The following is a 16,663-nucleotide window of genomic DNA, read 5'->3' as shown; positions in this document are numbered from 1 at the left end:
CACTGACCAAAAGGAAAATCTTCTTTTACCAGCGTATAACTGTTACCTAAACAGATGTTCAGGCATTTTTTGCTACAGAAAACACTGAGTACTCCTACAGTAGATTTTTACTGTAGAAGTGCGGTCATCAAAAGTTATCACAGAATCAAAAAGAAATCCTGCTTCAAGTGTTTTGCTTCCAGGAAGTCCATACTTCTAAAATACTCAAAATAACTCTTTCAAAGGAATTGCAACATTATAATGACAACTCAAAACTCAAATGGAGGTAAGAGTTCTCTGGCATGCCAAGGATCAATCTTCATTACATCCAGAAACCCACTAATGGGTACTCAGTTAGACACACATACAATCACCTGAAGTAATTTTAGTTACTTGAGCAACAAGCTTTATTTTAAAGACACACACTTATTCTCCTCCAAAAAAGAAAATTTAGCACAAGTATGAAGGTGAAAATATCAACTAAGACTAGCATCACTGGAAATTGAGTTCAAAATCTCAAGTTTGCCAAAAATCAAGTTTAGACTACATAGATATTCAGAGTTCAAAAACACATACAAAAACCTAGGAATTATGTATTAAACCAGGCAAAAAGATTGTTCAAATTTTACTATTTTAAAAGGCACTAAGATTATTAATGATTTAGAACAATAAATAAAACAGAAAATAACCTATAAACTTTCACAAATTCAAACCTTCAACTTGACTAGCTTATCATTTCATCTGAAAGAATTAACCAGAAAAAATTATAGCAAAAGACAACTGAAGAGATCATAAGTTAAAAGAAGTCTTTAAAATACAGCAGAAAGTACAGAATGCACTTGTCAGCTTGTCTTTCCACTTCATAACCAGAAAATAAATTAAGCCCTTCACTCTCCTCCTCGGACTTTTTGGCTCAACTCACTGCTAATACCAAGTTAGGCTGGAGACAGAAATATCATCTACTTTACAGATAAAATACAACTGGATTTCTAGAGCATGACTTGTCTTGTCTAGCATTAACTGCAACTAGGATTTCTCTTCTTCCTATGAAAGACAGTTCTAGATCCTTTAAACAAACACAAAGCAACTGAATGCTGAATAAGAATGCTGAAGTTCTAGATTATGAAAAAATTATTTTAAGACCATTAGGGGGACTACAAGAATAGACATTGAATTCAGACAACATCATTAAATAAGGAAAATTAGTAATACCTTTTCTTAAAATAACAAAGTTTGCATTAAAAATAATTGTGGTTACATTTAGTAGTCATCTTAATTTTATCTACTATAATATTAGCATCATCATTATAACCATTCTTGTCCACAGCTGTATTTTAAACACACGCTAAAAAACACACTTACCAATACCAGGTGACTTTGGCAACTCCCACTCATTTCTACCAGCTCCAAGAGGTTGGCCAGTACATGATTTTATATTTAAGACATTCTTGCTCCAGGAAGTAGAGTGTGGATTAGAAAGTGAAGCTGCACCCAAAGAGCCAGGACCTAAAGGAATTCCTACCATAAGTGGATTCTCAACATGTCCTGCTGGGATACCGGAACAAGGAAGCCCTGCCGGAAGACCAAAACCTGCAGAGCTGCAGCCATGAAACTGAGACAAAACCGTATTTCCACTAGAGGGTATATTTCCCAGCTGCTGTCGTGCAAATGGAGTCGTTGCAAGAGAACGTCCTGTAAGCAATGTGGGAACAGAAGAAATTGCTTGACTCTCAGAGGCAGTGACATGGGATTTAAAGCTTGAAATAGGAACATATTGTTCACCAGATGAATTTTGACTGAATGGCATATAAGTGCTTAATCCAGGATACGCGGGTAGTATATTCAAGGACGGTAATCCTTGTCTCTGTGCTTTGCTTGTTTGATCTTGCCACACTTCTTGTGCATCAACATCAACAGAAAGTGGCTGAAAGATGGAGAATTTACTTGGTAAAACTGATTTAACACGGTGTAGCTCTTCATGACTTGCTGCTACATTTGAAGGAACAGATGCAAGCTGCTTTTCATTCTTCGGAAAATCTTCTTTGGACAGTTCTTGATCCAGTACATCATTAAGCTTTCTTTTAAGACCTGCAAGTTCATTTTCTTCTGATTTCTGGTCAATACTAAGCAGTGCTTCTTTTCTATTTCTTTGACATGAGTGGTCTTCTAGATTTTCATTCGTATGTTCCTGCGAAGGAGTTGGGCTGGCTCGAATTATTGTTGTGCTCAGTTCACTAGCATTTTCACTCTAGTAAACAAATATAATATGCAGTATTACAAATTTTTAAAAAGCAAACAGGGTACATAAAACAAGACAGACCTTAATACCGGTATTGCCATCCAATATAAATAACCAAGTTTGTCAAGTCTTGTCTGAAGTTTTGCTTTCGTAACATCTGTGGCTCCTCACCTTGAAAAAGAAAACCTGTGACTTCAATCTGTTTGCTGTCTAAAGTCACATTCTAGCTAGGTGTACTGGGTCTGGCTGGGATGGAGTTAATTTTCTTCATAGTAGCCCCTACAATGCTGTATTTTTAGATTTGTGACCAAAACAATGTTGATAACGCACCAGCGTTTTAGCTGTCACTGAGCAGTGCTTGCATAGCATCAAGGCCTTCTCCATTTCACACTCTGCCACTCCAGACAGTAGGCTGGGGGTGGGCAAGAGGTAGGAAGGGGGCACAGTCAGAACACCTGACCCCAACTAACCACAGAGAGAATCCATACCATGTAATAGGCTCAGCATTAAAACTGTGAAGTAATTTTTCCAAAGTAGCTGTTGCCTGGAGACCAGCTCAGCATTTGTCTGCTGGTAGTGAGTGACTGCTTTTGCACCACCTTCCCCCCCTCTCCCACCCCCTTCACATATTTAATTATCTTTATCTTAACCCAACAGTCCTCTACCCCACCCTTTTTCCCTTCCAATTCTCTCCTCCATCCCGCTGTGGGGGTGTGAGCATGCAACTGCGGGGGCCATCAGCCACCAGCAAGGGTCAACCCACCACACTAGGCATTAACACCAGAAGAATGCTCTGCTCTCTGAAGTTACCACCAGCTAAGAGATCTTCCACAGCACCAAAAATGTTTGACTTTCTATGATTTTATAAAGTTATTCTGTGGGAAAGTAATTGTACTATGAAAAAAAACTAATGGAGCAGATTCCTAAACTCACTGACAGGTTCACAGACATTATTATTCTAAAAAACAGAGACCTGCAGTGAATTTTCTTATTTATTGTGTTTGGATCCAATACCACGAAGATTTTCATGTTTAAAGATGCATGAATCATAGAATCATTTTGGTTGGAAAAGACATTTAAAATCTTCAAGTCCAACCGTTAATCTAGCACTGCCAAGTCCACCACTAAACCATGTCCCTAAATGCCACATCTACACATCTTTTAAATACCTCCAGGGATGGCGACTCAACCACTTCCCTGGGCAGCCCGTTCCAATACTCTATAACCCTTTCAGTGAACAATTTTTTCCCTAATATCCAACCTAAACATCTCCTGACACAACCTGAGGCCATTTCCTCCTGTCTATCACCTGTCACTTGGGAGAAGAGACCAACACCCACCTCTCTACAACCTCCTTTCAGGGAGGTGTAGAGAGCAGTAAGGTCTCCCACCTCCTTTCAGGGAGGTGTAGAGAGCAGTAAGGTCTCCCCTCAGCCTCCTCTTCTGCAGACTAAACAGACCCAGCTCCCTCAGCTGCTCCTCATGAGACTTGTGCTCCAGACCCCTCACCAGCTTCGTTGTCCTTCTCTGGACACGCTCCAGCACCTCAATGTCTTTCTTGTAGTGAGGGGCCCAAAACTGAACATGGTATTCAAGGTGCAGTCTCACCAGTGCTGAATACAAAGGGAAATTACTTCTTCTAGTCCTCCTGGCTTCCATAGTCCTGCTGGCCATACTATTTCTGATACAATCATTCCTAATCGATCCTAAATAGCAGCATCCAAGTGCAGTATAGATTATTTCTCTCCATATTCTTTATGACTTTCTTGAATGTAAAGGTGCTTACTAAGGTCTAAGTTTTTTCTAAGAAGAAATGACAATCCCCAGATATTAAGAGCCCACTAACAAAAAGCTGATTTGGTTGGGTATCAAATATGTACTTAGGGTTCCTAGTAAAAGCTAAGGACTTAGAAGCAGTAATTTACCATAACATCATAGCAGATTTTTTGAGAACAGAAAAAAACCCAAAAAACCACACCACACCACTAAAGACATACTTGACAGCTTTTTAAGACAAAAATTAAGAAGCTGAGTGGCCCTGACCCAAATCATTTATCAAAAAGGATTACTTAAGATGCATGAAAATGCACTGATACAAACACTTTCTTCATGTGCTCACACAAAGAAGTCATTCAAGCCCAATTCTATTTTGGCAGTATGCATGGTGTAAGTGGGATGAGTGCACCTTATCCTCAGAGTATTGGGATTTTTGTACTTGGAAATCAAACCAAGAGAAAAAGAAGTACAAACCATAAATATGCATACACACAAAGGTGTTTCAAGGTATCTCCTATTGGGTTAACTGTCAAGAGCAGAAGTGATTACACCCTCTCATGTACTGTTCATAGCTACTAAAAATAGCATTGGCACTGATCAGTGGAGGAGGACTGACCATGGGAGAACCACCCTCCTACAACTAGCATCGCACTCAGCAGTCTTCACAATACAGCTGATAGAACTCCAGTTATTTCCCTTACCGATCTGAAAAATGAGTGTTCTTTGATGTGCTACAAGAGTTAATTTTTTCTTGTGAAGTACATCCAGATCACAGATTCCTTTTTCAAAAATGGACTTTCAAAATAATTTTTAAAAGTTTCAAAACCAAAACTAGACAGTATGGAATCAAAGCAATCAGACATCAGCTCAGGACAAGTGTACCTAGAGAACTGTGACACAGGAACAAGAGAGCTACACAAAAGGATGAAGAGTATCTACAGTAAAAAGCAATTGTTCAGCTTAAGTAAATAGGACTTGGGAAGCAGGGAAAGGCATGTGAAAGAAGCGCAAAGAACAATAAAATAGCTGTTTGGATTGTTGTACAAAACAAGAAAGCTGCAAGTTACAATCCTTTAAAAAGGGCATTCAGGGCAGCTGCCTGAGGTGAGATGGCTCACCAGGCCAAATCCACCAAACAAGAAATAAAAAAAAATTAAAAAAATCATGCACCTTTGACAACCCGACCCTACTGTTAAAGGGAGAGGGCACCACTGGTTAAACAGACTGTGCTATAGTAAGTATTCCAATCTAAAGATAACACCAATACATTCTTGTTGTCTATAAGAAGCTTCAGGCACAGGACATGAAAGTGGCTCTTAACAAGTACAAATGACATGAAGATCATTTGGTCTCACTCTCTCTCAGCACAAGCAATTACTAACCCAAAGGTTAGTTATTAACACTGCAGTGTTATAAATGGCACTTATAAATATACTCATAATATAAATGTAAAACTTTGGCAAAGTACTTGAGGGGACTGAACTATCCTGGGGAACAAAAGACTACTCAAACAGTAACATCTCTTCAAGACAGAGGGGCAAACTAATATGTAGCCAGTTACATCAAAACATCAAGAGCCACCCATTTGCATGAGATGACAGCAATCTAGAACCACATGCATTTCAAACGTGAAAAAGACCCAAGAGCTGATGCTATGCCAGCATGGACTGCAAGCAAATACCCATTTAAATTTGCCCTTGGGCTCCTTCCTACGGGACTGCGATTCCCACTAAAAACATCAAGATGGAAAAGAACAGATATTACCTGTGTAACTTGAGCAACTAGACCTAGAACAAAATGGGCTATAGGCAGAACACACACTTCCTTCTTCCTAATGCTTTCAGCATGATTGAATATTGCTGCTAGTTTTTCTACAGGAGGAAGAGAAGGCTTCACTAAGCTTTCACTAGCTACCAGTCCTGAAAAGCCTCACCCTCTGCAAATGAAAAAAAATGCATAGTAGATAGCATTTCTATTCCCTGTGTTCAAGAAATCCACAGCTGATAAAGATATTACAAAACAAATGTAATCACTCAGGTTTAAACAAATGCAGAGACATTTTTCAGGTTTTGTTTTTTTTAAAGTTCCATCCACATTTCCACACACTTTGGGAGGGAGGAGGCATAACAGAAAGATTCCAGATTTCAAGGAAGCCATGGATTTAGATAAAAGAATGCCAATTATCTTAATCAACGTAAGACTGCAAGTCTGAACAAAAGTTTTACTCTCAGAATACACTCTTTGCTAAACCAGTAAGAACAGTCAGAACAACTGCAAAGGTAGAAAATGATAGCTTCAGTCCTGAAAAAGGAAGTTAAAGCTAAAATACATATTTATAAACATTTATCAAAAAAAAAAAAAAGAAAAATATTCTCCTAACAGCTGAAGCCGAGCAGAAAGGGAGCCTCACGGGTGATGAAAGCTGATACAGATCCTGCAAACTACTACTGGAATACTGCATTGCATTCCGAGAACAGAATGACTTAACAAGAAATTGAGGAAAAAATGAAAGGGGAAAAATACACCAACTCTAACTTTTTTCAAAAGTTAGTAGTTCTTTGAATGTTTTACTATGTTTATATTAATTGGAGTTTGTACATTTAACACAGTCAATTTCAGAATTCAAATTTCTGAAACTCAGGAGTGGGGGAGAAACAGAATACCTTTTCTCTATGTACAGCATGTCCTAAACTGTTCTGAAAGCCTTACGGCTTTTCTAACTTAGAATTATTTTAACCATTTAAGGGTGTGGTTTGGGGGTGAGGGGGAGGTGTTGTTTTGTTTGTTTGTTTTAAAGAAAGGGAATTAATACATATTTACAGTTCAAGATTTTCTTACCCAGTATGTCTCCGGATTATGTATTACAGCTGTGTTCTTAAGGGTACTGTCAGATGCAGAGACATATGTTAATCTGCTCATGCTAGGACTTGAGTAAACTGACTGAGGTAGTACACTCTCTTTGCAAGAAGATTCCTGATAACATGACATGCAGGTAAAGTCAGTTTCAGACCTGAAAAACAGATTCAAAGTATGTCGATATTAGAATATATTTCTAATGCTGTCCCCAAGAAAATCAATGCTACACATTAGCTATACTATTTTAAAAGTCAACTTACTTAGCCATTCTGTTTAGTACAGTCAGTAGAAATGAGAAATCAGCTCTCACTTAACCTTTCTAAGTTCTGGCTTTGATGTACGTAAAACTCATTTTAATTGGCTATAAATCCATACGGCAAAGCATCAGAGTTCCACAACTGAACTCAGATGCTAAGGTCACAGAAACAACACAACTTCTTAAAAGAAAAATAGTGAATCAATACACCTGTATCTAACTAGATGGAAGAATGTCAAATGAAATCATTCAACATCTGAGCCATCACACATTAGTATTTCCTATACACTGCTGAGGTCCTCTTCATTTCACACTTCACACACCTGAAAACACCAGATCTCTCACCACTTTGTCAAACAACAAGAGATAACATAAAAACAATTAAAGTCACTGACAATTTTAACTGTAAACCCTAATGTCTATATAACATGCTTGCAAAAATACACATACTTCTGCACATTTCAACTTCTGAGAAATACCAGACAGCCTGTAATTCTAATATCATGTACAACATACTAACCGTAGTTAATTATCAATATCAATAAATATCAATAAATATCCTCTTTTTATGAGAATGTACATAGCCACTGGCTACTGGCCATGTTTATGTTTACTACTACACGATCAACTTAGTTGTAATCTTACAGTTTATATAACACTTACTGTTATGGGCACTCATTTAAAAAAAACATTGCCCTTTCAGTTGCTGAAAAAGCCTTAAATCTTAGAGAGAAGTTGCAGTTTCAAAATATAAAGTGGTCAAAAACAATACAAATATTTCTACCCATCCTCTCTCACAACAAGCAGTGGTATGAATCGGAGAACCAAACTGAGTGAAATACTTCAAAGTTTAAAAAACACATCTTCCTTGGTCTATACAATGTCAAGCTTTGGTATCATATAATTAACATCATAACCTCCAACCAAATAGCTTTATTTGTAATAGATGAATTACACTAGAACAACAATTAATAAATATGGCATTTTAGAGCTCCATCAACACAAAGTTTTAGGTATCTGATGTATCTGACTAGCTAACAGGCTGAGTATTTTTTATTCTTGCATTACTGGATAATCCCGAGCAGAAACAACACTGTTCCTATCCAGCATCTCTGTCTCATCAAGCCAGCGAGGAAAATAAAAAGTTAACAATTGCTTAAGACTATTTCTCCATACACATAATAAAAGCAAACAGAAAGCTTAGTCTAAGAATGAAGTCTTAGCCTAATAAAGATATTCTATAAACTGAGATCAAGGACAACATTCAAACTAAAATTTGCTCCCTCAAAACTCCTCATGAAGCATTAATAATTCTTATAACCTGCACCAAGAAATTTACCCTGAAAATGCTGTTCCAGAAGTCTCACTAGGAGAAGAGTGGATTAGTGGTGAAGTTGAAGGTCTGAAGCTATACTGCTCATCCTCTAGAGGCTGCAAGTCACATTCAGGTAGAACGGGTTTATGCTCTGGTAAATAAACAGAATTTAGTAACAGTATTTCTTTAAGCACAGGGAACAAGTCTACTGTCAAGAAAAGCCTTTTCAACAACTGGTTACATTTATATAGGTTTACTTACCAGTACTATTCTGAGAAGTTGGGGAGAGCTTCTCAAAAGTTACATGTTTCACATTCCCACCACAAGAAGTACTGGCATCTTTGCTTCTCTTCTCTGTTTTTGCATTTTGCTTCTTTTCATCATTGTTCAATTTCTGCATAGGCTTTGCTTTTGTAGGACTTACTGAGACACATTTACTAGATTGCTTGGCAGGTTTTAAGTTGCTGGGTGATAGAGTGTTTCCTGTACTTCTTTCCACCAAATCATTACATGGTTCAGGAACAGCATTTGCTGCTTGATCTACTGTTTCTGTGTCTTCCCTGATACAACATCTACTAGTGAGATCATTGGTCTGGTAAGCAAGCAGACTTCTCTGTGCCACTTCCATTTTCGCTGCTGAAGGCATTCCACACGTCTGTGCTTCATTTCCAGTAGGTAAGATTTGGGTATCAAGCATATCTGATCTAAGATCAGCATTCACTGACTGTAAATGTTTACTATTTACTAAACCTGACAACTTTTCTGAATATTTAACACTATTTGCAGTTATGTCTTCATGGTTCGGAACACCAGACAGAGTAGAGAAATTCTGAATATCATTTTCTTCATTAAAATAATCCAGAAATCCCTTCTCTACTTCTTGCTGCTTGCTGTGATTATTTATCAAGTCTTCTGCAAGAGTATTCTTATTTTTATCTTTACTCAGTATAAAGTTATCAGGCAGAAGGTTCTGGACAGATGCTTCATGTTTCACAACACACTCATATTCATTTTCATGTCCAATCTCATCTGTTTTTTTAAGGTATTTTTCCATATCAAATGCACTGTTTTCCACATTGCTGGATAATACCTGGTTAGCAGGGAGTTCTGTCTCTTTAACAATTCCAGGAAGGAAACACATTCTTTTACTTTTATTAGAGAGTGCCACCATCATAGCAGCTAGCTGGGAAGGATCAGCACTGGAGGAAGCATTAGCAATAGCAGAGGCAATTGTGCTAATACTCAGGACAGAGTCAGAATGATTAGATAAGCCGTCTTCAAACTTGTCTTTATGAATTCCATCCTACAACAAACCAACATAAGTTAAGCACTAAATTAAAAAATTTTCGTTTAGTGTTTTGGGTTTTTTTTAATTATTTTGCATTTCTGTATATGGTAATATATTAACATTTCTAGTTGTCACATATTTAATCGACTGTCAAGAAGGCATACTGCAATAAGCATAATTCTCATTGTACTGATTTTTTAAGTCTACTCCACAAATTTTTTTTAAAAGATATAATAAAGATTGCCTGCTAGGAAGCCTTAGTTCCTGTAAAACTTTTTAAATCCTAAAATGTTTTAATTCAGTTGGAAGAACTGGGAGTAAAATACCATCAGGAACAAACACAACAGAAAAGAAACTACCATGACCAAATACACAGTATCCTCCCAATTAACTTTAAACTATCTGCCACTCTACAAGGGGAAGACAAAACTATTTCTACAGTTTTCTCTATCACTCAAGTCTGATTTCCTCTTTAGTTTTCACATTGTCTATTCTTAGCAAAGGGCGTGGAATAAATAGACAGTCATGTCCAGATCACAATCTCTACCCACCTCTTAGATACATATACATTCAGGAATAAAAGACAACATCTGTCGCCCTGTAGATACGCATGCATGTCTTCATAACATCCTCATAAAAAGACTGATGAAGTATGGAGCACATAAGTGGACTGTGACTGCACTGAAAACTGGCTGCTCAAAGGGTTGTGATCAGCACCACAAAGTCCAGCAGGAGGCCAGCCACTTGATAGTGGAGCTCCCCAGGGATCAAGACTGGGGTCAGTACTGTTCAACATCTTCATCAATGACATGGATGATGGCACAGAGTGCACTCTCAGCAAGTTTGCCCATCATACAAAATTGGGAGGTGCAGTTTATACACCAGGAGACTGGGCTGTCATTCAGAGGGACCTCAACAGGCTGGAAAAATGGACTGAGAAGATTCTCACGAAGTTCAAATAGAAATGCCAAGACCAACACCTGGATAACCCCATGCACCCGTACAGGCTGGGGACCGACCAGCTGGAAAGCAGCTTGGCAGAAAAGGACTTGCAGGTCCTAATAGATATGAAGTTGACCATGAACCACCAATGTGCCCTTCTGGTGAAGGACACCAACAGCATCCTGGGCTGCAGTAAGAAAAGAGTTGCCAGCAGGCTTAGGGAGGTGATCCTTCCCCTCTAACTCAGCTCTGGCGTGATCACATCTGGAGTGCTCTGTCCAGTTATGGACTCCCCAGTACAGGAAAGGACATGGACATACTGGAGAGAGTCTAGTGAAGGGCCAGAAAGATGAGTAAGAACTTGGAGCATCTGTCATATGAGGAGAGAGCTGGAATTATTTAGCCTCAAGAAAACAAGGCTCAGGAGGAAATCTTACCAATGTGTATAAATACTTGATGGGGAGAGGAGGGGGGCGGGGAAGAGTAAAGAAGACGGACCCAGACTCTTCTCTGAGGTATCCAGTGAGAATAAAGGAGGCAACGGGCACTCAAAAAGTGACCAGACCTTGATCAACCTGCTCTATTTGACCTGGCTTTGAGCAAGAAGGGATGGACTAGATGATCTCCAGAGTGCCTTCTGACCTCAACCATTCTGTGATTTGTCTGTGTTTGAGAACATTTTAGCATCCGTATCAGACTGAGGGTGACCTAAACTTGTACAAATCAAGGGTAGGGTAGATTAGAATTTCGATATACATTATCAAAACCCCGAATTACTCATTTTGTATCTAGAACAATAGGGATAAGGACAAAATAGAAAGAAAAACAATTATGGCAGTACATAGTCAGATGAGCAATCCAACCTGTCCTTCTGCATTTGTCTGCAGCCTCCAATATTTGATCAGCTGAATCAAGTCAAACTTGCTAGCCACTAATTCCTTCCACTGACCATGTAGAAGGGCTGTTTCTGTAACTGAATTGGTCTGTATGTGTTATGCCTGATCAGAAAAAGAACATAACACTTTAAGGAGGAGAAGGTAGGTGTCTAGGATTACCAAATTGAAAATACGCCTTTTTCAGATTTACACCACAACAGTATTTTTGACTTCTATCAAGTAAAAGACTTAATTCACATGCTAAAGACAAGATGTTTCATTAAAAAAAGGGGAAAGACATAGCTGAAATTCAGAAACTTGATCACAGAACAAAAAGAGCCTAGGAATCTCTGAAAAACTATGGGCTGACAGACCAAGTAGCTCCACAAGTGAAGGAGGGCGAAAAAGGAAAATGAGGTGGTGATAGTAACACCTGACTCAATACAGGATCATGGCATTCTAATGAAGCTATTCTAACAAACAGTGGCACCTGCTAGCATTCAAATGATCAATATAAAAAGCAGTAAGCCAATATGAAAGTCCAAATTTAGCCACATCCAAAGAAACAGTAACAATTGGAGTTATTTGAATTTTGTTCAAGTTCATAGTTGCACCTAATAGAAAATAAAGGAAATACCTTTGCTTCACTTTTGGTAGCAGCTTCTGTACTAATTGTTTTATCTGTTCCAGCTGCAGTCTCCATCCTATGCCATGCACCTTCACAGCTGGTAGAATATGCATGCTCTTTTGTTTGTGCTTCTAAGTCGTCTAAGAACAAAGAAAAAGACAGGGAATTAATTTATAATAAATAAATTATCTAGACACCTGCATTCTTGGGATACACGTGCTTCTTTAATGCTCTATGGAAAAAAACAACTGTTTTAACGGCACAAATCCAAATGCTGCAAGCATCAACTGTTTCCTGTACAGTACTCAAAGGAAGTTTACATTCAAGTCACAAAAATTAGCTGACATTATGAATACCATGCTTATACCCCTTAAATTTTATTTTCAGGTAGCTTATCATATTAGCACAAACTAAACAAATTTTTTATAAAATGGTGTTTGCAAGATAACATGAACATAGACCCAACTCCAGTAGAAAACTAGAAGGGTTTAATCTGAATAAGGCGAATTTTCTTAGGCTGGAGACAGGGTTTGACTGAGGTAGATAGCAGTGAACTGGTGATTTTGAAGGATTATGTTTAGGAAGGACAGGCATGTTTCTGAAATCATCAAAACCAAGAATAATCTTCTTGATTAAGAGATCAAATCCAAACTAGGAAGTATTTTTCATACGAGATCTAGAGGCCACCATTTCAACAAAGGAGTTCCTGCTTGCGGGAAAACATCTGGACTCCCTAGAACACTAAAACCAACTTTTAAAGATGCTCTGCTTAGTGAGAAAACAAGTATGAAACAAAAAAAATTTTTTTTGGGGGGGGGGGGGGGGTGGTGTTGGTTTGAGTTTTGATTTTGTTGTGTTTTTTTTTCTTTACTTCTGTTCTGCTTATATCAGATACTTGGGGTTTGGATATACTTCATATTTCAAGTAACACCCTCCTCAGGTTGACGACCTCTCAGCTTCCTCTCCATATGCTGCTCCTTAAAGAGGAATTGCATACTGGTATTGTTGATAAAGGTGATTATTGCAAGTACTATTGAAAAATCAGATGGCAGTAACTATTAATATCTTGGCCACAAAGTGACCCAAATACCTACTTTCTCTAGCTTTTATAGCAACCCTCATATCAAAATAACTGCAGAGCACATTAGGATATTTTTCTGTTATAATTGTTGCTTTGAATAATTTAACTGAACAGAGGTCATAAACTCAATTAATTCCTGGTATTTTTTTGACAAAAATCCAGACTATTGTATAGCGAATTTAAGCACACTAACACTAGGTTAAAAAAAAAAAAACACAAACCAAACATTAGAGACCCTTTAGAAATATTTGCAAGGTCCCAGCATGAGGAAAATTACAGCTGTAAAGTTGTTTCAATAAAGTGGGCTCCATAAAAGCCTGATGGATATTTTTCACCAATGCAAAAAAAAGTACTCAAGTCACTGCACTGACAGTACAAGCAGGTTCACAAAGACTGATGTTGCCACAATTTTATCAAGAGCAGGAGTGATGCTTTAAAAGGCACTCATCCTTTGAGCAAGTACTCTCAATTATTTCATAAACATACCTTACATAAACATACCTTACTAAGTTGATGCGCATATATATGCACCAAAATGCATGCTGTGATCTTTACATATAAAATTTTGGAGGAATGTCCTAAACTCTTACTTTAACTTAAAGCAGGTATCATATCAGTGCAACTTTTTTTTTTAAAAAAAAAAAAGGTGGCAGGAAAAAATGTAGACAGTTTTATGCACACGCTGTCAGCTCAGTTATAACCGAAATTGTTTTCCTTCTTCCCCTATATCCTCTATACCTATATGAGCAAACAGACCAATTTTCTGGTTGTTTGGTTTTTTTTTTTGGCAACACATTTATATATTTTCTTCAACAGGGAAACTCTGAACAGACTTTATTACAAGACATTCTTGTAGTCATCCAGTATCTGGAAATGCTGAAATATCCAAGACAATTTAGGCTTGTACTGGGTATTAGAATGTTCTCTCTTGTAAGTTCTTAAGTTCTGCATTTTCCTGCGGCAAGTGGGGAGAGGTGGGAAGTGCTCACAGTAAAAAAAAAAAATAAAAATTTGGTGAATGAAAACTAGAGTCTTTTTATCAAGGATTACTCTTAATAGTCTTTAATAGTTATATACAAGTAATTCTTAAATACTGTTATAACCACTGTTTAGGGCTGACCCTTCTGTTCTATAATTACCTGGAAACACTTCAGACAGTTGGGAAGTCTCTTGGCCCATGTCACCTCCTGATGAATCAGATTGCCTCAGCAAAGCAACAGGTTGCCTTTTCTTCGGAGATATAATATAGTAACCAAAAGATGGCTATAAAAAAAACCCATAGCCCAAATACAGAATTAGTAAATTTAATCATTAATAAACAGGTTCAGTGCGCTTGCAAAGCAGTTTCAGCCAGTGTCTCCCCAGTTGGTGTTTGATTTTCATACCACTAAGAAGTAACATTGCAAATACCTAATCCAAATACATACACTTCTAATACATACATAAACAAGAAAAACCCTAACAACTTATCTATACCAGTTAGACAAAAGGAAGTACATATGCTGTTATCATCTCTGCCTGGAGGCATGCTCTGCCACTCAGGCTCTGAATGTACTAGGACAGACCATGTGCACTCTACCAATTCACCAGGACATGAGGAATTACACAAGCACATTTGACTTCTTCCTCCCATTGTATACACTTCCCTGCTTTTTTTTTTGTCTGCAACACAGAGATACTGTCTGAGATACTGTCTACCAACAGTAGATAAGACAAGAGACACGTATCAGACAGATGCAAGAAGCATACAGAAGTATGTTGCTAAGTTAGAGTCTAGATGACTACATTTTTACTGGAGTTGGGCATTTGCCTAGGTAGCACATCAACTATGAATAGCCATTCAAAAATAAACTCACTGTTCAAATACCCCTGTCTGAGCAACATTTCATTCAACTACTATGTGGATCGTTTGCTTGGACCTCCAACGAGCACACATAATTAGTTCCTGACCAAAAGGTGAAGATCAAGATTCATTGATAACACCAGCCAGCCCTTCACATCAGAAATTCCAAGTGGAAAACAAATGCCCGTCCAGGCCTGTCACACATATAGAATTTCCTTCACAAGTGAACTTAGAGAAGTAGTTCTCAGAAAGAATTAAGTTATAATATAAAAAACAAAACTACTGCTAGCTGTTGTTGTTGTCTTTTCCTTGAGTCTTAACATTAAGATACATACCCGTTTCACATCACTTCCTCCACCAAGACAACCAAGAGCTTCAGATCTCTGACCAAAGAACTCCCCCAAAGACAAACGTAAATAACTAGCATCTTTATGAAGATCAGATGTTCTCAGCAGAACGCAGCTATTGGCAGATTTCCATGAAGTATCTGCTAATTCAGATGCATTTAGAATGTCTACTTTTTCTGCCTGCAGACAAGAGATTTCAGAAGTCACAACTTGCAAATAAATTAGAGAACTACTCTGTTTACATCGAGATAATTAGTTACCTGCACAAGTCTGTGTGCTTTCTCAAATTCCTCCTGGTCTTGCGCAATCATAGCTGCTGCTTCAGCTTAAAACCAAAGAGAACATTCTGTTAAAATAAGGCCTAAGTTATTAAGTACTGTCATGACTATTCTGCACCATTAAACTAAATTTTGAGAGATATTACAATATTTAATTCTATATCTGAGACAGTTTGGGACACACTATGAGTTATTCCATCCCATTATGGTGAGAAAAGTTTATGAAATTCGTTTTAAAAGAGTACTCCCTGTATCTTCAGGGGCCAAAGTAAAATCAGCATTTAGTTAGCAAACTTAGAGGTGAATAAAGAGAGTCTCTCACAGCCTTAATTCCAAACCAAACTGTAACTTTTTATAGGTTATGCTACCCATCCTAGCTAGAATTGAGCATCATATGGCTACTTCCAAACAAATTTTTACTACAATTGGTTTTGAAAATTTCATCAAGGCAGTACCTGTGAATTGAAGCAAAAGAAACACACTGGTTTGTATCATTCGTTAAATACCTGTGCAAATTAACAGGCCAAATAAATCAATACTACTTTTAATTCAAATGCTTGTATTATTTTCACAATTACCATTTACAGAACAATGAACACAAAGTCTCTTCACCAAAATGATGTGAAAACTGCTAATCGAGAAATATTGCTCTACCACCTTATTTCAATGTTAATGTATCACTAAGCACATCAAAACTTCTAAAATACGTGGCCTTGTACACACAGCATCCCTAGTCAAAGAGGATACAAATTTGTGAAGTGAATACAGCTGTTGTCCATAAAATGACTTATGGGAAGTCACAATACATACTCTGAAGAAAGAAACAAAGTTTAAATACATCTTTATCAAGCAACCCAACTGCATTTCCTGAAGGCAGCTTAGCACTATCAATGACACACTGTTACATCCAGTTGAACTCTAAATCAGTATCAGTTCTTCCTTAATCCTCTGTATAAGTCA

At 37.7% G+C, this 16,663-nt stretch overlaps 1 protein-coding gene across 1 annotated transcript in view; it reads right to left on the bottom strand.

Moving 5' to 3' along the window:
• Window positions 1-16,663, bottom strand: part of CEP192 (centrosomal protein 192) — a 93,286-nt gene that overhangs the window by 43,806 nt on the left and 32,817 nt on the right. Inside the window, exons 22-29 of the mRNA XM_059815635.1 lie at window positions 15,686-15,750; window positions 15,414-15,605; window positions 14,375-14,498; window positions 12,164-12,294; window positions 8,683-9,724; window positions 8,446-8,572; window positions 6,833-7,004; window positions 1,342-2,227 (exon numbers count right to left, since the gene is read on the bottom strand). Coding sequence (XP_059671618.1) covers window positions 1,342-2,227; window positions 6,833-7,004; window positions 8,446-8,572; window positions 8,683-9,724; window positions 12,164-12,294; window positions 14,375-14,498; window positions 15,414-15,605; window positions 15,686-15,750 — 2,739 coding nt within the window. The remainder of the gene's footprint in view (window positions 1-1,341; window positions 2,228-6,832; window positions 7,005-8,445; window positions 8,573-8,682; window positions 9,725-12,163; window positions 12,295-14,374; window positions 14,499-15,413; window positions 15,606-15,685; window positions 15,751-16,663) is intronic.

This window comes from Gavia stellata, chromosome 3 (assembly GCF_030936135.1).
Source record: "Gavia stellata isolate bGavSte3 chromosome 3, bGavSte3.hap2, whole genome shotgun sequence".
NCBI lineage: Eukaryota > Metazoa > Chordata > Aves > Gaviiformes > Gaviidae > Gavia > Gavia stellata.
The sequence above is the reverse complement of the archived record's forward strand: the minus strand, read 5'-3'. Positions and strand labels throughout refer to the sequence as shown.